Genomic DNA, 22166 nt, shown 5'->3' with positions numbered 1-22166 from the left:
ATACCCCTCTTGCCTGCACTTGGCATTGAACGTGGTGACTTTAGACTGGTCAGTGCTTGTCTTTATTGATTATACACTTGTGTCCATGACGGCTGAACCTAAAATTAGCGGATTCGAGTGATTATAATTGACAAAATGTGTGTGTTTTAAAGAGAGCGTGAGTGAGACCTAGCACATACAAACCAGGCTTAATCTAAATGCACAAAGGAGTCTACACACCTGTATCGGCTTGTCCCGGAAGCTTGGCTTTGACTTTGTGGATGAAGCGTTTGCGCAGCGTCCTGAGAAGCGAGTTGGAGGAGCAGCAGAAGGAAGAGTCGCCCTCACAGCTCTCCTCCCACAGGATCTGGACACTCCTCAGCTTCGGTGCTCCACACAGCACTGCGAGTAAAACAGATCAGATCCTCATCCTTGGCCCACTGTACTTAAATTCTATATGAAACAGCTCAGTCTTGAGGAGCAGTGGGCAGCACCACTGTGGCGTTACCCCATTGTAATTCCCACTCCTTCCACTATGTGGCTGTAGTGGATCACTCAATCCACCTTTACTTATTTTCACTAGGAAATACATTGAGGGAAACCCTCGTTTACATTGCAGTCAAGTCTTCCAATCATGTAACATAGGGATTAATAAAAACTTAAATAACTGGTAAAAAAGAAAAAATCACATTTAAATAAGACAAAAAAACAAAAACAAGAATGAGACAAAAATAAAGAATAAATAAATAGATAATAGATATATAGAAGTTAAACTCAAAAAGAATCTAATAAGAAATAAAAAAAATGAAAAAATAAGAGTGGAACATAAAAACCTAAGACAATCAGGAGCAAAACAGAAAGTAATAACTAAAAAATAGTCAAAGAATTAATAATAATAGTCAAAATAATAGAAAGCACTGTGAGACTGTGCGCTGGTGAAGAATTAAGAGTTTAAAATGACTCAGTGGCAGCAGCGAGCTGAGCGTTCAGGTTTAGTTGAAGTGCTAAGCTTCGTGCCTCGTGCTGTTGAGGACCCTGTATGTTCACTTTGGTTATAATCAGCTCAACTTTAGATGTGGTTTTTCTTGATTGTTTTGGGTTTGTTTCTTTTCCTTCTCTCTCTCTCTTGTGGCTCTCCTTTCCTTTATATTGTTCATATTGACTTTGGAAACAATTTGTACCCATCAACTCTATTAGACAAAGTCATCACTACATACAGCAACTGAAATGACAGAAATCCCTTTTGGACCAACGCAAATACGAAGGAGTCGTGGACTGCTGTTGGAGCAAAGAGACAGATTCAAACGACTGTTAACTCTGTGAGAGCTACCCATTTTTAAAAATGTTTTTAGATTATTTTCAGTGGATTTAAGGAGCTTTTGAAGGACTTGTAAAGTGTGGGCATCATAGGTCTTTGTGCCAGTGGAGCAGTCTTACAGAAAGACTGGAGAAAAGATGGACTCAACTCATTCATTATCTGTAATGTAATGAACTCACTGGGCGCAAGGCGGGAAAACACCCTGGAGGGGGCGCTAGTCCGACACACACTCACACATTCACTCACACACTCACACCTATGGACACTTTTGAGTCTCCAATCCACCTACCAACGTGTGTTTTTGGAGCGTGGGAGGAAATCGGAGCACCCGGAGGAAACCCACGCAGACACAGGGAGAACACACCACACTCCTCACAGACAGTCACCCAGAGGAAACCCACGCAGACACAGGGAGAACACACAACACTCCTCACAGACAGTCACCCGGAGGAAACCCACGCAGACACAGGGAGAACACACAACACTCCTCACAGACAGTCACCCGGAGGAAACCCACGCAGACACAGGGAGAACACATTTTCACTGTTTGAATTCCCACAGAAATTCATGTGTAACTTGACCTATTTAGTTTTGTAGCACTTTCGCTCTGTGTTTACTTTCATGCAGTTAGCGCTCTCCTGAATTTAGTCAGTTCCACCTTAAGTAATGTAACTGTAACAGCAAAAATAAGTCAATATTAATAAGTCAATAATAGCAAAGTCTTATGTCTGTCAGCTGGAGACACAGGTGGAGACAGTGAGTTTAATGAAGTCTGCACAAGAATTAATTATGTGTTGTGGCATCAAATTACACGTCCATCTGCCTCTGATCCAATGTCTATTAGAACCACTCTCACGACTCCCCCTGGGAAAACACTGGGGGTTCCAGAACCACCCCCAACACTCCACAGAGGACACATTTTGGAATTTTCCTTTCCATTGTGGTTCCCTTATTTTTTAAATTTTTTTTTTAATTTGCTGTAATAATGAATAATTCCTTTGGCATTGTTGGTGGTAAATTCAACTGACTGCTCCTTTAAATGTATGACAAAGTTTATTTCTAACGTCTGATCCCAGTAAATATGTCAAAGGCAAACTGAGTCTTCTCTAAAAATAAGAAATAACATTTTCATGAAGTCGTCACCATGTGATCCTGAATTTCTCCTGAAAGTCCTTGGTTTCATGACCATGACTGTCCTCGCATTAATACGCCACAGTGAGTGAAATATGATATTCATCTGAGATTTGATGATGGCTTTGAGTTTCCCAGTTTATTCACGATGTGTCTATTCTGAGCTGCACTCAGTTCGGTGTCTGTAAATACTGCTCTGAGTGAGTTTATTGTGTGGTCTTTGTAACACTGAAGTCCACTGACTTTAATGCTGTTGCTGACCACACAGGAGCACTTTGTAGTTCTACAGTTACAGACTGTAGTCCATTTGTTGCTCTGCATACTTCATTACCCCCCTTTCCCCCTGTTCTTCAGCGCTCAGGACCCCCACAGAGCAGGTGTGATATGGTGGTGGATCTTTCTCAGCGCTGCAGTGACACTGACGTAAATAACCAAGTATGCAGAGCAAAAAATAAACTACAGTCTGAAACTAAAGAGTGCATCTATGTGGCCAGTGGCCAATTAATCATTTATTCATACATTTTTTGTAACCACATTGTAACATACATTGTAACCACTTAATTTTAGTCAGGGTCGCAGTAGTTCCAGAGTCTATACAGAACCATTGGGCGCAAGGTAGGAACAAACCCTAGAGAGAGCATCACACACTCACCCAGTCACTCACACACTCACCCAGTCACTCACACATCTGTGGACACATTCACATATTCACCCAGTCGCTCACACACTCACCCAGTCATCACACCTGTAGACACATTCACATATTCACCCAGTCACTCACACACTCACACACCTGTAGACACATTCACATATTCACCCAGTCACTCACACACTTGTGGACAGTTTCACACATTCACCCAGTTACTCACACAGTCATATCTGTAGACACTTTCACACAGTCACACAGTCAGTGCAGTCACTCAGGTGTGTTTGGATTGTAGACGGAAGCCACACAGACACAGAGAGAACACACCACATTCCTCACATACAGTAGAGGGTTTTGCATCCACTGAGTTTTTGAAAATGTTCATAAAACTGAATGGAAAAAAGGCCAAATTTAAAAAAACACCCACCTCGGTTGAGGTGGAAATGTTAGAATATCACTAAAGTGCAAATGCTCAACAGGGAAAAGGGTTTTTCAAATAAAAGGTGAGGTTTATACACACTGCCCACGCAGCACAGCGCCCCCCGAAACACAGGCTTTTAATGAACCCCCCCACCCCCACCCCACACTCTCCTTCCTCTTCTCTCCTCTCCGCACTTTACCCCCCTCTGTTTTCACACCGGCGCCTGAGCATCTTAATTTAGAGACCACACAGCATTTACTCACAAGACAGTGAGGACCATATCTGAGACATAGATAGACATCTCAAGACCTTGAGCTGTCGACATAGAGAGCATTAACGTCATAGTTGGGCAAACTCCCGACATGTAGGCTGTCCCACTTTCTAGACACTTTAAATATGCTGCCTACTGAGGCACCTTAATCTGGCTGAATTTTAGTGCAAAATTGAAGCATTCTTCAGTGATGAAGGCAATCCCATGCTGCACCGCAAGCACACTCCCATCTATTTTGCTCTTCTTCCAGAACAGAAATAATTAAAATTCCAATTAAAAACAGGAAGAGCAGAATCTATGGCACTGCCGTGATCACTCTCTAACTACAGCGTCTCAATCATCCACCTCATCAGGACAGAAATCTGTCAGGACGCTGTTGACTTAAACAGCTGCCTATGGAGTCACTGCCTATTTAGGGAGCTCACTAGGTTTTGGGACAGACCCATATCTTAGCTAGGACATCATCCAATTGTTCAGTTCTGTGAATGTCCTGAGACTCACATTCCGTTGTCGAGAAGTCGTCAGCCTTCTGCTGTGTCAGCGCGTCGATCATCTCCAGAACCTCAGTCTGACGTGAAATCTCATCCAGAAGATCTCGCCGTACCAGCTCTGAATCCGAGATTCTCAGAGCCTGAAAGAGGACACGAAAAATACGACATGACATTTCAACCAGATCAATACAGATGCTCTAGAAGAGCTGCACATGAGCTCGAGGTTACTACCGTATTTTCCGCACTATAAGGCGCACCGGATTATAAGGTGCACCTTCATTGAATGACCTATTTTAAAACTTTGTCCATATATAAGGCGCACCGGATTATAAGGCGCATACAATAGACGCTACAGTAGAGGCTGGGGGTTACGTTATGCATCAATTAGATGGAGCTGCGCTAAAGGGAATGTCAACAAAACAGTCAGATAGGTCAGTTCAACTTTATTAATAGATTACAACCCAGTGTAGTTTAAGGTAAAACATGTAGTGCAATGTTAATATACCCCACATAGTGGGGGGAGGGGAACTTCTCCTCGATTCAATAATAATAATAATCACAATATAGTAACACTCGAAATAGTGCAAAGCGATAACAATATATCAATAACTCAACGTTGCTCAAACGTTAAAATCACACAACACACAAAATAAACACGTAATGCTCACTTTACTAAGTTATTCCTCATCCACGAATCCCTGGAATTCTTCTTCTTCGGTGTCAGATTCGTTAATGTTAAATTCTCTTGCTGCTGCTCTATTCCCGTGTTCTTCTGCGTGACTGATCGCCTTGAGTTTAAACTCTGCGTCATATGCGTGTCTCTTAATAGGAGCCATTTTGGGGTCTTTACATAAAAAACAAATGGAAATGAAATATATATACCGATATATATCCAGCATGCACCGCGCGCGGAAGAAAATGAAGTAGGCGGCTGCTTACCGTAGTTGCGAGACCTGTTGTGGCTCAATATTGGTCCATATATAAGGCGCACCGGATTATAAGGCGCACTGTCGGCTTTTGAGATAATTTGAGTTTTTTAGGTGCGCCTTATAGTGCGGAAAATACGGTAAGTTCAACGACAAGTCGAATACGGAGCAGTGAAAGTGGATTTTCTGGAGGAGTGGAGCTCAGGCCAGTAACTTTGGGTTTCACGCCTCACTACAGTTTTCACCCTCATTGCTCACTAGCAGCTAACCACAGAGTCACAACATTCCAGACCCCAGCAATTTCCTGGATTAGTGAAGTGTTTATGAGGTGGTGAGGATGTTTCTCACCCTTAATAGTGCAGTGCAGATGTTGAGGTGGGTCTCCAGAGCCTGGTCCAGCGTAAAGTCCCCAGTGCTGAGTGGACTCCTGTTCTCACTCTCCACGGTTTGTGTCCTGTGTCCAGTTTCCTGACCCCCTGAGTCCTGAGCCATGATCCCTCGAGTTTTCACATTGTTTTCCTTCAACAAATCCGTCCTGAAACAAGGGACAGTGTGATTAGTGTGAAACTCAGACATTTGCAGATGTTTAAGAGGGTGTTCACACACACATGCACACACACACACACACACACACACACGCACGCACACACACTGTGGTAGAAAATTATGATAGATATAAGAAAGCTGAGTCTCTGAGTCGGCATCAAATAAAACAGCAATTTATTAACATGAGAGAGGGTGCTGCGCGCAACACTGTTTTTCACCTCTCTACTGACCGTTTCTTGATTAGCGTCTTTTATACCTGGAAAGCCCTTTGAAGTTCACCATCTGTTCGCTCTTTTACATTTCAATCATCTTTCAATGTATCCTGTTCCCAAAACTCAGAGTTTCCCACCATTTGTTTTCCACTCCCTCCTGTATTTCTAACACCTTTCCAGACGTGCCCTGTGCATACCCCTCTGCCCATTTGGTCTCAATTGATCTCCCCTCTGTGGTCTGGAGACAAAGGGAGTTGATTGAACGGAAGGTGTCGATATGTTATTTGAAACACACACACACACAAACATACGTCTGCTGTCTCACACAGAGAATTAGGAATAAAACAATTTTGATGTACACAAGCATGCATGGTCATTGCTGATTAAAAATATCTCTATTGATTATGAATCATTTCAGTAAACAATCTTCCATCACACACACAAACACAGAGTTCTCAGTGCTGAAGCTCTGAGGAAGAAAGCTAAACAGCACCTGTATTTCAGGCCACTAAGGGGCGCCATAGCTTTGGATTTCACTGCACACTAACAAAGCCACTCATACTCCTAACTGCATTGTTGGGCCTGGTTGGATAGAAGGTTAGGCCTGATTGGTTAGAAGATTGGGCCTGGTTGGATAGAAGGTTGGGTCTGGTTGGTTAGAAGGTTGGGTCTGCTTGGTTAGAAGGTTGGGCCTGGTTGGTTACAAGCATTTTTTGGTCAGATTAATTGGTCAAAAGCCTGTCTCTTTCTGACTAAGGTTTCTTGATTAGTTTGAAGCCCTGACCCTTTTGGACATGAGACAAAATCCTGGGTTTAATTAAACTATCTTAACTTTAACACCCCCCCCCCACCCACCTCTCTCTCTCTCTGGCAATATTTACATATGAAGATTTAACCTTCTGAAAATAGTGAAGAAATCACAGCAGTGATGTTATACCTAGCACTGGCACATGCACTATATGAGAGGGTGAGCTTCTAAATCCCTTGTGTGGCCGTGTGTGGGCTGATGTGACAGATCTGGGTAGGTTGCATTCTCCTCTAGACCCAGAACTCATTATAAGGGCATGACACCCACTACAGAATGACACAGATCTACAGTGGTCTGTTGCTGACCCACCTGGTGTCCCTGAGCCTGATGCTGCCCATGCAGGAAATGTCATCCGCGCTGAAGTCTGTCGACAAGAAGTCAAAACTGCCCAGCACTTCTTCTTCTTCTACAGCTAGAGTCTCAGTGGAGGAGGTCTGCAGTGGAAAGATGTCCCTCTGTGGGGAAAAAACAAATGGCAGAATATTCCCCTCCTCCAAGGGCCACCCATAACTGCTGATTTGATTCCATCTGGGCACAAAACAGCAAGGCAGTGTGGTGCCCCATCTTACTATCCTTCTCATACACATCCACTTTAGTCTTTAGAGCAGTGCCCAATGCATCGATCGCCCTGCGCACTTTGGTAATGTGAATCAGCTTTTTCCCACATAAATAGAATTTAGTCCAAATATCAGTCCACACTCACTGATGGTTACTTAGAAGCCTGATTTATAATTCGTCCAGAAAAACGAAACTAATGACAGGAAAGATGTTTGCAAATTGATCAAATTAAACAAAATGGAAGAAATAAAAAAGGCAACACATTCTCATTCCCAAATGTAGCCGCTTGGTCAGGAGCCCCCAGCATCATATTACGACATAGTTAGGGCCCTCTAGTGTCATTTTTGGACATGCAGAGTTGACTAAAATACTCCTATTCTTTTAAACTGAAGCACAGAGAGTGACGTGCCCTTTGGTAGATTGTGCCTCATTTAAAGAACTTAAATCAGCCTTTTCCCAAATCAGTCCACACTCACTGATGAACACTGAAACTTCCATGAAAAGTGACCAAAGAAATGAGACGAAAATAAATGAAAACTGGCATTGTAACAGCCCCTTCCACAACCATATTATTTCCACCCCTGAAACAAATTTTAAAGGTAGACTGTGATGACCTTTCCACTGGAAAAAGTAAACCTGTTGTCATCGATCGACAGCCGTAATCACCACAAACTGCAACCTCCATAAGGGGGCCCCAGAGCACCACAGTGCTGCTCTAATACTAATATTATAAATTATGTTGCATAAATTATCATTAATTATTATTATTATTATTATTATTTTGATCAGTGGTCTCACCTTCAGGACCTGCCTGAGTTGCTGTGTTTGTAAATCCAGACGTTTTAACTCGGCCTCAGCACAGCTAATCTCCTCCAGCTTCGCGTCTAGCTCTGTTAGCGCCATGCTGACCTTCATAGCAGCTGCTTTCCTTTGGGAATTCCTGATCATTCCAGTCTGAATTTGAGGCTTCTCCTTCTCTGTCTCATTTTCCCTCTCCTCCTCTTTTTCTACCTCCTCCTGCTCCTCCTCTGGCTCTATTAATTCTTCAGCCTCTGTTATTTCTCCTTCCTCTCTTTCCTCCAGGCTGGTGGAGATCTCCTTGTTTTGTTGGAGGATGTCAGGAGTGCTGTAGCGCTGGAAGAGGAATATTGAGTCTTTCTTGCTGACCCCTGGACTCGGGGAGCTGGGCTCTGAAGGCCATTCTCCACTCTCTTCCCCCTGGTAGGAAAGTGATGTTTCACAGTAATTTATTATTATTTGTTATTTTCATTATTTATTAATATACATAGAAATTAATCATGACCACTTCCCCTGTCACACATGACACCTGTTAAAACTGGGATTGAAAATAAGGAACATTTTCTGGTGCTCAGCCCATGGGCTATCACTCCTAGAGGAACACTAGCTGCCTAGGCTGCAGCCGAGGTAGCACTATCCTATGAAGACTCCTTCTTATTAACCTAGGTCCCACAAATGGAGCGGTGTGAGGAGGCTGCGTTGTGACGTCACTGGAAAGGTCTGGTCTGCCTTGAAGCACTAACATGAATAAGATAAAATAGTTTGTATTTGATTATTAATATTATCCTGCAAAATAATACTATTTAAAAATGTTATTAAAACCCAAACTTCCACTTTAAACGTTTAGATTTCAGCTGGGATTAATAATGAAAAACTACTAAATAAAATACATGCTTTTGTACTGTAATGTGCCAATAAACTTTTTTAAAATTATGGTATAGAGACAAATATTTTCCTGAATCTGTATCTGTCTGTATATTTGTCTATAAATCTAACCTTTTGTTTTTAGTTTCTGTTACTAATCATGCAACAGAACAACAGTACACCTTAACAGACCTTAACATTCTTGTTAATAATAATACATTCTTGTTGCTTTCTTTATCTCATTCTTTGTTTCTTGCTCTTGCCCCTTCTTTCTCACCCCCTGTACTTTCATATTAGTGAAGTTATACTGGGGTAACTGAGGATACATCTGGTGCATCCTCGAAATGACTCCGAATGTAGGCTGCATTTCTTGGCTGTAGACGAAGGGTCTTTTACATTGGAACAGATTTCTATGACGCAGCGTCCGAGAAACACAAGCAAGATTGGCTGCAGCCTAGGCTTTTGAACGTAACTACCTTCTCACTTTTCCCTGCCAGGTGTCTTAGCCATGCCCTACACCTGTGAGCCCTGAGCGTTCATGGGTTTTTCCTATTGTTCCCTCTCTGTGTTCCCTAGTTTGTCGTTCACTGTGGGTTTGTACTCCTTTTGTTTAGTCCTCGTTACTTGTTTAATAAACCTCCGTCTCTGCACTTGCTTCAGTCCCTTAACTTCGTGCTTGGCCTTGACAGTTTCTTTCAAAGTATTTATTTGAGTTGAGCAGAGCTGGTTTAACTGCTAGTTACTGAAACAACTCTTTCTTGGATTAAATCATTTGTAAATGAACTTTACACATTTCATGAACTTTTTTGTTTGTTAGTCGTACTTCTCCCAGTGGGGTCTTCAGGAGGTCATCGTCCACTGAGTGTGTGTCCATTTGGTGGTCAGGGGTGAGCGGGGGGCGTTTCTCCCTCTCGTAGGCAGGGGGGGTGAGAACCTGGGCTGAGTCCGACAGGTAACTGAGCAGAGACACGCCCTTGGACTCACGAGAGCCGATCGAAAATGAGCCGTCTGGGTCCTGCAGCTGACGCATCATCGACTGCCACAGAGAGAGGGAAAGGGTTAATCTCAGGATAAATCTAACGCACAAAGAGATGAGCTCAGTTTAATAGAACCCCACACCGTTTAAACTGACTACATTATTCAGACAAATGTTTAGGTTCCTCTGGAAATAACAGGTGTTTTGCTGATGTTGAGATGTGACACATCCTCCACAGAAGATGCACAAATAGAAATGCTCCCGAATAAAATAAAATATTTTTCCATTAGATTTCATTTATTCTTCTCCAGTAAGGGCTTCACCCTGGCAATTATTTCTCACTGTTATCTCTGTAAACACCGTTATCTTGTTATTTGAGATCTTTATTTTTTACCCTTTTATACCATTATTCTTTATCTCTTTATCTCTAACATTATTGGACCTCTTCCATTTGAAGGAGCAGTCATCAAAGAATCTCACCGCTAGTTGTGCCATGTATGACTCTATATACGACAAATTAAATTTGATTTCGTTTTTATAAGAAATGTGACATGAGAGTGGGATTTAAGAATGTTTTCCTACTGAAACATTTTGGAGATACTACTAGGTATTTGTGTGGCAGCACTGACATGTGAAAATTTGTTCTTTTTGGAGGATGTGTCACATATTTTTACTTAGAAAACCAACAAAAGCATGTCATTAGCTTTGATGAATAAGGACCCATGAGAAAAAAGATAAGAAGGTTAATTAACAGATAATTAGCAGAATTACTGTAAATGATACAGTATTAACTAATATACTTAGTAATGAACTAATTAGTAGTATATTTATTAATAATGAATTATTAATTAGAATAATTAGCAGCATTAATGCATAAGTTGTGTTACATGAATGAACATAATTACTAATTTATTAACAATGGAGTAAGTAGTAATTAAGATATAAACCAACCTATTAATTACCAGTTCACTTAATTACTAAGTAACTGTTAATGCTTAGTAACAGCTAATGAAGACTTAACTACTGAGTAAATAATGGGGAGTTAATCATAATCCATTCTGTAATTAATGATTAATTAGTGAACATTAATTTAACGTGTTAGCTGCTTTTCTAAAATTGGATTTGTAATTTATAGATAGGTCTCATGCATAACTCACTAGAAAGTACTTCTCAGTGAAGCTGGGGGTGTTTGGGGGTGTCCAGCTGTAAACAGAGCCCTTCCTGCTGTGGACAGACTGGCGGCTGGCGGATGACATCACAGGCTTCACCTCACCGCTGTCAAACGGGCTGAAAAAGAAACAGAAAGAGAGGGAACATAGTTTCGTTTGATATGTTTTGTTTATTCCACAAAAAAAATGCATCATCCCTTTTAGTTCTGGTTGCTGAGCAACAAGTCTGCACTAATGATGCAGCTAACCGTTACCAACGTTCAGCATTAGCCTATGAACCAGAGGTTCCCAAAAATGGGGGGTGCGCCCCCCTAGGGGAAGCATAGAACTTTTGCAGAGGGGGCACAGTAAGACAAATGAATACATACATAAATTATGTCACTTGTAATAATTTCACTGTAAAAAAGTATTTCAATTTATTTTGTTTGTTCAATACAAAGTTGTAATTTTCTGTGAATACCAGTGGAGTTTGGAAGCAAAAGATGTGAGTGTTTTTGTAAAAAGAGGTGGGGTTGGGATCAAAATCTTTAGAAAATTGTGAATAACAGCTGTAATCAAATGTAAGTGAAAAAAACAGAGCTTCTGCTCCTCGCTCCTCACTGCTGTGCGCTCGGGGTCGGGGTGAACAGCGAGCGGCTCATTATCATTTAAAGGAACAGGTGCTGAAAGCACAGGGCTGTGTAGACAGGGGGAGCACGCTGCTGTGGGGCTGGTGAGGACCCCAGATCTTCAGTTATTCTTCTTCATGATTTGATACAGTGTTTTTACTGACACCTTGTGGCCTGGAGGTGTCAGGGATTTCGTACCAATCCGAGTTTGAACACAGCCACCCTCGTGAGGGAGGGCCCACTCTGTGGATCATTAACTGGTTCATTCAGGGACGATAGAGCAGTTTAATTCCCCGGCTTCATCATGTGAGTTGATCTTTATAGAGAACAATGTATAAACAGTGAATAATCACTTTCATAAAACTCGTGTGCTGCTTTGTGGTGGTGAAAATGGCTCCTTTAAACCCAGAGCCAGGACTCTAATGAGTCCGAACCTGATCAGAACCAGACTCCACTTCACAGCTACAGCTTCGGGCTGCATTCTTCAGCGAATTTGAAACAGAGCATTAAATGTCGGAGTCTAAAAGCCTGAAAAGAGGAAATCTTGCGTGTGTTACGGTGGTTGAGCTTAAACTGAGAGATCTGCTGTGGTTTAGATTTGGTTTTACATTTCACTGTAACTTCACAAAGGTCAGATTTAATCTTTAAACTTTAAACTTTTCTCAGGTTACTTTCACTCGAGAGTGAGACGTCACTGGTGAAAACACGTCCCTCGTGCTGCAGTAAGGTCTTCTGCTGCTCTGGGAAGGTTTTAAGTTGTTTGCAGGAACATTACTGTGAGGATCTGAGGGCGCTGGTCCACATCATCATCAGTGAGGGTCAGGGGCTGGTGTCTGGGTTCTGGATCACACTCACCACTCCAACTCATCCCAGAGGTTTTAGAAAGAGCTCTGTCACAGTTCTACTGCTACACAGCCCAATACAAAAGGGCTTAATATGTCTCTGGCAGACTACTGGCATTGGGCATGGTGACTATCAGCTCATGTGCAGCTGCTCCAGAGCGTCCCATTTCATTTTCATTTTTTTCTATGGTGATTATTAACACTGCGCATACAAGCACTGAGTGAAACTTAAAGCAGCTGGATTCCCTTTTTATACGTGGTGTCCACATACTTCTGGACACACACAGATCCTGTTTTTCACATCTCTCTAGACCATGAGCTTGTGTTTATATCTTTTTAGCTCCACCCCTTGTCTCTACACTCCTCCTGATCACATCAGTTTCAGATGTTCCTTGTTTACTCCTTCACTGTTTCCAGTTCTTTGCAGGGGACTGTACTTCCATGTCTGTGTGCTCCTGTGGTTCTTATCTGGTCCAACTGATGAATTTAGATCCCATTGTCTTCATTAAAATCAGCTTATGGACCACAACTGACCATTAGTTATATGACGACCAAGCACTACTTACCAACTGTCTCACAGTGGATGTCAGGGGGGTCTGGGTGTGGAGCTGGATGTGGAGCTGGGTATGGAGCTAGGTGTGGGGCTGGGTGTGGAGCTGGATGTGGAGCTGGGTGTGGAGCTGGGTGTGTTGCTGGGTGTGGAGCTAGATGTGGAACTGGGTGTGGAGCTGGATGTGGAACTGGGTGTGGAGCTGGATGTGGAACTGGGTGTGGAGCTGGGTGTGGGGCTGGGTGTGGGGCTGGGTGTGGAGCTGGATGTGGAACTGTGTGTGGAGCTGGATGTGGAGCTAGGTGTGGGGCTGGGTATGGAGCTGGATGTGGAGCTGGATGTGGAGCTGGGTGTGTTGCTGGGTGTGGGGCTGGGTGTGGAGCTAGGTGTGGGGCTGTGTGTGGAGCTGGATGTAGAGCTAGATGTAGAACTGGGTGCGGAGCTGGGTGTGGAACTGTGTGTGGAGCTGGATGTGGAGCTAGGTGTGGAGCTAGGTGTGGGGCTGGGTATGGAGCTCGATGTGGAGCTGGGTGTGTTGCTGTGTGTGGAGCTGGGTGTGTTGCTGTGTGTGGAGCTGGGTGTGGAGCTGGATGTGGAGCTGGATGTGGAGCTGGGTGTGGAGCTGGGTGTGAAGCTGGGTGTGGAGCTGGATGTGGGGCTGGATGTGGAGCTGGATGTGGAGCTGGTTATGGAGCTAGGTGTGGGGCTGGGTGTGGAGCTGGATGTGGAACTGGGTGTGGAGCTGGATGTGGAGCTAGGTGTGGGGCTGGGTGTGGAGCTGGATGTGGAACTGGGTGTGGAGCTGGATGTGGAGCTGGGTGTGTTGCTGGGTGTGGAGCTGGATGTGGAACTGGGTGTGGAGCTGGATGTGGAACTGGGTGTGGAGCTGGATGTGGAGCTAGGTGTGGGGCTGGGTGTGGAGCTGGATGTGGAACTGGGTGTGGAGCTGGATGTGGAGCTGGGTGTGTTGCTGGGTGTGGAGCTGGATGTGGAACTGGGTGTGGAGCTGGATGTGGAACTGGGTGTGGAGCTGGATGTGGAACTGGTGTGGAGCTGGGTGTGGAGCTGGATGTGGAACTGTGTGTGGAGCTGGATGTGGAGCTAGGTGTGGGGCTGGGTATGGAGCTGGATGTGGAGCTGGGTGTGTTGCTGGGTGTGGGGCTGGGTGTGGAGCTAGGTGTGGGGCTGTGTGTGGAGCTGGATGTGGAGTTGGATGTGGAACTGGGTGCGGAGCTGGGTGTGTTGCTGGGTGTGGAGCTGGATGTGGAGCTGGGTGTGGAGTTAGGTGTGGAGCTGGATGTGGAGCTAGGTGTGGGGCTGCGTGTGGAGCTGGATGTGGAGCCGGGTGTGGAGTTTGGTGTTGAGCTGGATGTAGAACCCTGTGAATCTGAGCGTCTGACAGAAATTAAACGCTTTAATGAAGTGTGAACAGAGATGCCACAGACCTCAGAGTCTACTGTACTGTCTCTTTAAAGATGGGTGGTGGGAGAGAGACAGAGGAGTGGGGAGATAGGGGAGGGAAACAAAAATGGAAAGAGAGGGAATGAGAATGAAGGAATGACAGACGAAGGGAGAGAGAAATAAGTTAAATGTTCTGAGAGAAAGAAAGAGATGAAAGGTGATGTAAAGGGAAAGAGAGCAGGGAGTAGGGGAACAGAAAGTGAGAGGGGATAGAGAAGGAGAGAGAGAGAGAGAGGGGTTCTCTCCTCTTTTCCTCTGTGATCAGCTGTTCCTCCGCAGCTGGAGTGTGTTATCGCTGCAGTGAGCGGTCGGGGAGATGGTGGGAATTTTTGGGAAGCTCAATTATGGAAAAACGCTCTGAAATACAGCATTCCCCACAGAACAGAGGCCTTCTCCAGCTGCAGGACATTCTACAGGTTCTAGACTCTGGGAGAACATTAAGCAGGTTCTAGGAGAACCCTGAGTGAGACTTGGATGTGTTCTTAAAGGAGCAGTCATTAATTCTGTACAACCAAAGAGCTAGAAAAATGTGCTGAATGAATGGATGAGTTTATAGTTATTACAGCTGTGTGACACGGCAAACATAGACGAGGCCTAGAGAACTGTAAAGATGTCCTGAGACGTTCGCTGGAGTTTGTACGTTATATTTCACCATTGTAGGGTTGCAGTTGTTATGGATTATGTCCCAACTTTGCTCCTCTAGAGAATTTACAGATGGTGTAAGACTATCCTGGGATGGTCACTGAAGTTTGTTTGTGATTCTGACCAATGAAAATTTTTAGATTAATCAATGAAAATAAAAATATTATTCTAAAAGAAGTCAGTTGAAATCAGTTTCTGTAATAATTTTCTTTAAAATTCAATACATTTTAAAATTCAGAAAGTGGAAACATTTTTTCATGTAATAGTAAATAAAATCCACCAATGTATCGTTTTATAAAACTATAGTGAAATAAAATTATATTTTATTTATGTTTAATAAATTAATTAACAAACATTTGCCACTTAATTACATTTGCCACAGTGCTTATTTTTGTATTCCAGTATCTTGTTTTTCAGTGTCTTGTTTTTCAGTGTCTTTTTTTCCAGTATCTTGTTTTTCAGTGTCTTGTTTTTCAGTGTCTTGTTTTCCAGTATTTTGTTTTCAGTGTCTTGTTTTCCAGTGTCTTGTTTTTCATTATCTTGTTTTTCAGTGTCTTGTTTTTCAGTGTCTTTTTTTCCAGTATCTTGTTTTTCAGTGTCTTGTTTTTCAGTGTCTTGTTTTCCAGTATTTTGTTTTCAGTGTCTTGTTTTCCAGTATCTTGTTTTTCAGAGTCTTGTTTTTCAGAGTCTTGTTTTCCGGTATCTTGTTTTCCAGTGTCTTGTTTTTCATTATCTTGTTTTTCAGTGTCTTGTTTTTCATTATCTTGTTTTTCAGTGTCTTTTTTTCAGTGTCTTTTTTTCCAGTATCTTGTTTTTCAGTGTCTTGTTTTTCAGTGTCTTGTTTTTCATTATCTTGTTTTTCAGTGTCTTGTTTTCCAGTGTCTTGTTTTTCAGAGTCTTGTTTTCCAGTATCTTGTTTTTCAGTGTCTTGTTTTTCAGTGTCCTGTTTTCCAGTATCTTGTTTTCCAGTATCTTGTTTTACAGTGTCTTGTTTTTCAGTGTTCTGTTTTCCAGTATCTTGTTTTTCAGAGTCTTGTTTTTCAGTATCCTGTTTTCCATTATCGTTTTCCAGTATCTTGTTTTTCAGTGTCTTGTTTTCCAGTATCTTGTTTTTCAGTGTCTTGTTTTCCAGTATCTTGTTTTTCAGTGTCTTGTTTTTCAGTGTCTTGTTTTTCAGTGACCTGTTTTCCAGTGTCTTGTTTTTCAGTGTCTTGTTTTTCAGTGTCTTGTTTTTCAGTGTCCTGTTTTCCAGTATCTTGTTTTCCAGTGTCTTGTTTTTCAGTGTCTTGTTTTTCAGTATCCTGTTTTCCATTATCGTTTTCCAGTATCTTGTTTTTCAGTGTCTTGTTTTTCAGTGTCTTGTTTTTCAGTGACCTGTTTTCCAGTATCTTGTTTTTCAGTGTCTTGTTTTTCAGTGTCTTGTTTTTCAGTGTCCTGTTTTCCAGTATCTTGTTTTCCAGTATCTTGTTTTTAAGTTTCTTGTTTTTCAGTGTCCTGTTTTCCAGCATCTTGTTTTTCAATGTCTTGTTTTCCAGTATCTTGTTTTTCAGTGTCTTGTTTTCCAGTGTCCTGTTTTCCAGTATCTTGTTTTTCAGTGTCTTGTTTTTCAGTATCCTGTTTTCCAGTATCTTGTTTTCCAGTATCTTGTTTTCCAGTATCTTGTTTTTCAGTGTCTTGTTTTTCAGTGTTCTGTTTTCCAGTATCTTGTTTTTCAGAGTCTTGTTTTTCAGTGTCTTGTTTTTCAGTATCCTGTTTTCCATTATCGTTTTCCAGTATCTTGTTTTTCAGTGTCTTGTTTTCCAGTATCTTGTTTTTCAGTGTCTTGTTTTTCAGTGTCTTGTTTTTCAGTATCCTGTTTTCCATTATCGTTTTCCAGTATCTTGTTTTTCAGTGTCTTGTTTTCCAGTATCTTGTTTTTCAGTGTCTTGTTTTTCAGTGTCTTGTTTTTCAGTGACCTGTTTTCCAGTATCTTGTTTTTCAGTGTCTTGTTTTTCAGTGTCTTGTTTTTCAGTGTCCTGTTTTCCAGTATCTTGTTTTCCAGTGTCTTGTTTTTCAGTGTCTTGTTTTTCAGTATCCTGTTTTCCATTATCGTTTTCCAGTATCTTGTTTTTCAGTGTCTTGTTTTTCAGTGTCTTGTTTTTCAGTGACCTGTTTTCCAGTATCTTGTTTTTCAGTGTCTTGTTTTTCAGTGTCTTGTTTTTCAGTGTCCTGTTTTCCAGTATCTTGTTTTCCAGTATCTTGTTTTTAAGTTTCTTGTTTTTCAGTGTCCTGTTTTCCAGCATCTTGTTTTTCAATGTCTTGTTTTCCAGTATCTTGTTTTTCAGTGTCTTGTTTTCCAGTGTCCTGTTTTCCAGTATCTTGTTTTTCAGTGTCTTGTTTTTCAGTATCCTGTTTTCCAGTATCTTGTTTTCCAGTATCTTGTTTTTCAGTGTCTTGTTTTCCAGTATCTTGTTTTCCAGTATCTTGTTTTTCAGTGTCTTGTTTTCCAGTATCTTGTTTTCCAGTGTCTTGTTTTTCAGTGTCCACAGAGAGAACACACCACACTCCTCACAGACAGTCACCCGGAGGAAACCCACGCAGACACAGAGAGAACACACCACACTCCTCACAGACAGTCAGCCGAAGGAATCCCACGCAGACACAGGGAGAACAGTGTGTGTTTGTGTGTGTGTGTGTGTGTGTGTGTGTGTGTGTGATAAATTGCAAATACATGGTCCACTCACTTCCAGACGACCTCCAGCTGGAGTTTGATTGTCCCCAGCTCTGTGATGTCCACCACCATCAGCTGAGGACGAGCCTTGAAGAAATCAGCACTCTTACAGGTGACCATTCCGACCAGGAGAGAGGTCAGTCCCTTCACCTCGTTTTCCAGTATCTTGTTTTTCAGTGTCTTGTTTTTCAGTGTCTTGTTTTTCAGTGACCTGTTTTCCAGTATCTTGTTTTTCAGTGTCTTGTTTTTCAGTGTCTTGTTTTTCAGTGTCCTGTTTTCCAGTATCTTGTTTTCCAGTATCTTGTTTTTAAGTTTCTTGTTTTTCAGTGTCCTGTTTTCCAGCATCTTGTTTTTCAATGTCTTGTTTTCCAGTATCTTGTTTTTCAGTGTCTTGTTTTCCAGTGTCCTGTTTTCCAGTATCTTGTTTTTCAGTGTCTTGTTTTTCAGTATCCTGTTTTCCAGTATCTTGTTTTCCAGTATCTTGTTTTTCAGTGTCTTGTTTTCCAGTATCTTGTTTTCCAGTATCTTGTTTTTCAGTGTCTTGTTTTCCAGTATCTTGTTTTCCAGTGTCTTGTTTTTCAGTGTCCACAGAGAGAACACACCACACTCCTCACAGACAGTCACCCGGAGGAAACCCACGCAGACACAGAGAGAACACACCACACTCCTCACAGACAGTCAGCCGAAGGAATCCCACGCAGACACGGGGAGAACAGTGTGTGTTTGTGTGTGTGTGTGTGTGTGTGTGTGTGTGATAAATTGCAAATACATGGTCCACTCACTTCCAGACGACCTCCAGCTGGAGTTTGATTGTCCCCAGCTCTGTGATGTCCACCACCATCAGCTGAGGACGAGCCATGAAGAAATCAGCACTCTTACAGGTGACCATTCCGACCAGGAGAGAGGTCAGTCCCTTCACCTCCGTTACCTAGAACACAGCACAGGGTTCTAGATATTAATCATGCCAACCAGGAGAGAGGTCAGTCTCTTCAACTCCGTTACCTAGACATTAACTACCGTGACCAGGAGAGTGCTTCACACCTGTAACCTAAACATAAGAGATCCTCTCCTCAGTGACCTGAGGATCCAAAGCAGGACCCTGAGACCCTGGAGCTGTGTGTCAGGAACAAAACCTGAAGATTCACCATGAAGCTTTGAGCAACACATTCAGTTTACAGTCGACCTGCAAGTGTTGCACTGTGCTCTTCATACATTAAATAAACACTTCATTCACAGAGAATGGCAGAAATAGACACATTCAACAATGACCTTAAAGGCAACATCTATGATTGTAGGGAACTGCAGTTCTCTTTGGTTTGTTTATGTTCAGAAGCACTTCCAATTTAAGGTGTTTGAGGAGAGAACGACTGTTGTTTGAAGCAGCTGAAATGTAACTCATCTGTAAGTGTGTATTCACTGTTTGAATTCCCACAGAAACTCATGTGTAACTCGAGCTGTTTAGTTTTGTAGCACTTTCACTCTGTGTTTACTTTCATGCAGTTAGTGCTTTCCGGAATTAGGAGAATCCAACCTAAATGATCTGAAACAGCAAAAATAATTAAATATTACTCGCCTATGGAGCAGGAATAGAGCAGCATCCTCACCTGTTTTTATGATTGTTTTACATTTGGAGGTCTCTCCCTTTGCTGGTTTCATGAGCAGAAAGAGAAAAAGCCTAGCACCGGACCCAGACACTTAGTTTTTTTACTCATTTACAGACACTGTGGCTTCGTAAACACATTAGAGCGGTTTCCAGAGCAAACCGACTGCAGAGCAGCACATGGAGAGGAGACATGTTCTGAATTTTATAAAAAGTCATTGAATTACAATCATAAGTCTCCTTTAAAGACTCTCTTTATATATGTACAGGAATACATCAGTTTCGAACCTTGTAACCGTCCCTTTTCACATACTTCTGTGTCCTTTACAATGGCATGGAGGTTAAGTAATACATCCACTAGAGGGCAATGTAGAGTCAACAGTTTCTGACAACAACAACAAACATGACGATGGTGGAGGAGGAACTGATCATGTAACATTACATACTACAAACAACAGCAGTGCTCTGAGAGGACGTTAAACACTTCAGTTTTCAATGTGAGGGGGGGGGGGGGGGGGCTGTTACAGCTTCAATCATCTCAAGGAATATTTTGATCAGTAAAAAGAACTCTCAGCTGCAGCAGTTAGTGAAACTGAAGTAGTGAGTGGTCTACAGAAATAATCGCTGGCTCTAATTCACTTTCAGTTCTGCTAACATTCTTCAGTGAAACATTCCCTTAAACCCCCTTCCAACACTCAGTGAGTCTGAGGGTCTGATTTACTGCATGGATTAACTATAAATCCTGGCTTCACGTTTGAGATTTTCTGTGTTCTCTGCTTTTCCGAACAGCCACAGGTTACAGGGCCCATACTCTTCATTTATTTCATTTCTTTTGTTGCTAATAACATTTACACACTTTAATCCACCATAAAGATTAATTATTTATGTTTTACTGACCTTTTGCAACCTCTCATAATCATAATTAAGCTTATTTTTCTTATTCTTATTCTAATTTGAAATATGTAAATGAGCTCTGTTCTGATTGGCCGCACTCTATTGATCTTTGTTCAAAAGTTTTTGAACTTAGGTTGTGTGTGGGCTAAATGCATCTATAACGTTGGATTTATTAGACATCACAAAAACGAGTCCATAGCAACCACCTAGAAAATAATAGCTAACACCTACAACAACTGACTAGCAACATAACGCACATAGCAACCACCTGAGATACCCTAGCAACAAACACTGTAACAAGCAACACAAAGCACATAGCAAAGTGCTAACAACACACAGCCAACCAACTAGCAACTCATAGCAAGTATCTGGAAGCACCATAGCAATCACCAAGCAATTTATAAAGTGGAATGCCATAGTCAAATCTTAGGAATAAACTAGCCATCACCAACAAGCAACACGTAGCACATAGCAACCACCTAATATGCCATAGTAATAGAACATTAAATACATATTGACCAGACTCAGAAAGGTTCTGATCCCTTAAGTGAAGTTAATGACTGGTTTGAGGGCATAGTGTATCACAGTGGCACTTACTGTCCACCAGGGGGCCTGAACATTGGGGATCTGCTGTAATAAAGATATGTTTTAAAGAGAAAGAGGAGGCAGATGAATATGAGCCTTACTTTAACTACTTTCCATCTCTAGTTCCAGGAACGGAGTCTCTAATATAAACAGTGAATCCCTTTATAAACAGTGAACACTGAGGCTAGAAAAGGTTGCCAGATATTTCAATCTTTGTACAGTAGACTGTCAACTACCAGTGGGTGAATTTGAAACTGTTCACAGGTGTGTGTGAGTGACTGTGTGAGTGTGTGATGTTCCTGCCTTGTGCCCAGTAATTCCTAATATGTTTAAACGCTGCACAGTATGGGTTGCCAGATCCTGCACTTGCAGGGCTGTTGAATGAAAACTGATGTTGGCAGGGCCCAAGAACAAAAGGCACGTCTCTGTCAACGTGTCATAGCAGACGGCCTTCAGAGAAAGGGCTGTTTGAACAGGTGTGTGTGTGTGTCAGTGTCACCTTGATCTCAAAGTTTTCGTGGATGTGAGGAAGGAAGACCATCTCCTCTTCATCCCACAGCTGTCTGTCATCTGTCTGGATCCTTCCCCTGATTCTCCATCGCTGTCGGCCCAATCGGATTATCACCTACGCACAGAAAAGAATGATCAATGTCTACCTGTAAAATTTCTCGCAATAACTTATTATCATTATAACCAGCTGTCACCATAGCAACCAAGGAACCAACCAACCAACCTTGGATAATATGACAACCACGGAAACCAATTATCAGTACCGTAGAAGACACCTGCTAAACCATGGAGACCTAGTACCAACACCATAGGGACAACATGGAATAAATTGACATCCATCATTGCCACTGGCCATCACTTGCAGTACCATAGCAACCAAGTATCAACACCTTAGCAACCACCTGGAACACCATGGCGATCAAGAACTTGCAGTACCACAGAAACAAATGATCAGCACCATAGTAATAATGGCATCTGAGTCCCAGCTGCAATCTGCATCATGTCCACCTGAAGATCAGAGCTGCAGCGGTGGTCGTGGCTTTATTTACGAGTGAAGTTTTTATTTTTCTCATGAACTTTTTTAATGACATTATTACTGTAATATTCATTGATTTGCAGGGCTTTAACATTATAGATTTACATTCGCTCTT

General features: G+C 42.2%; 1 protein-coding gene across 1 annotated transcript in view; it reads right to left on the bottom strand.

Annotated features, from left to right (window-relative positions):
• Window positions 1-22166, bottom strand: part of ripor3 (RIPOR family member 3) — a 74665-nt gene that overhangs the window by 5977 nt on the left and 46522 nt on the right. Inside the window, exons 10-18 of the mRNA XM_066664783.1 lie at window positions 21506-21631; window positions 18710-18855; window positions 11103-11232; window positions 9793-10005; window positions 8106-8525; window positions 7059-7204; window positions 5532-5718; window positions 4268-4397; window positions 220-381 (exon numbers count right to left, since the gene is read on the bottom strand). Coding sequence (XP_066520880.1) covers window positions 220-381; window positions 4268-4397; window positions 5532-5718; window positions 7059-7204; window positions 8106-8525; window positions 9793-10005; window positions 11103-11232; window positions 18710-18855; window positions 21506-21631 — 1660 coding nt within the window. The remainder of the gene's footprint in view (window positions 1-219; window positions 382-4267; window positions 4398-5531; window positions 5719-7058; window positions 7205-8105; window positions 8526-9792; window positions 10006-11102; window positions 11233-18709; window positions 18856-21505; window positions 21632-22166) is intronic.

This window comes from Hoplias malabaricus, chromosome 3 (genome assembly GCF_029633855.1).
Source record: "Hoplias malabaricus isolate fHopMal1 chromosome 3, fHopMal1.hap1, whole genome shotgun sequence".
In the NCBI taxonomy this organism is placed as follows: Eukaryota; Metazoa; Chordata; class Actinopteri; order Characiformes; family Erythrinidae; genus Hoplias; species Hoplias malabaricus.
This window is presented reverse-complemented; position numbering and strand designations above follow the sequence as displayed.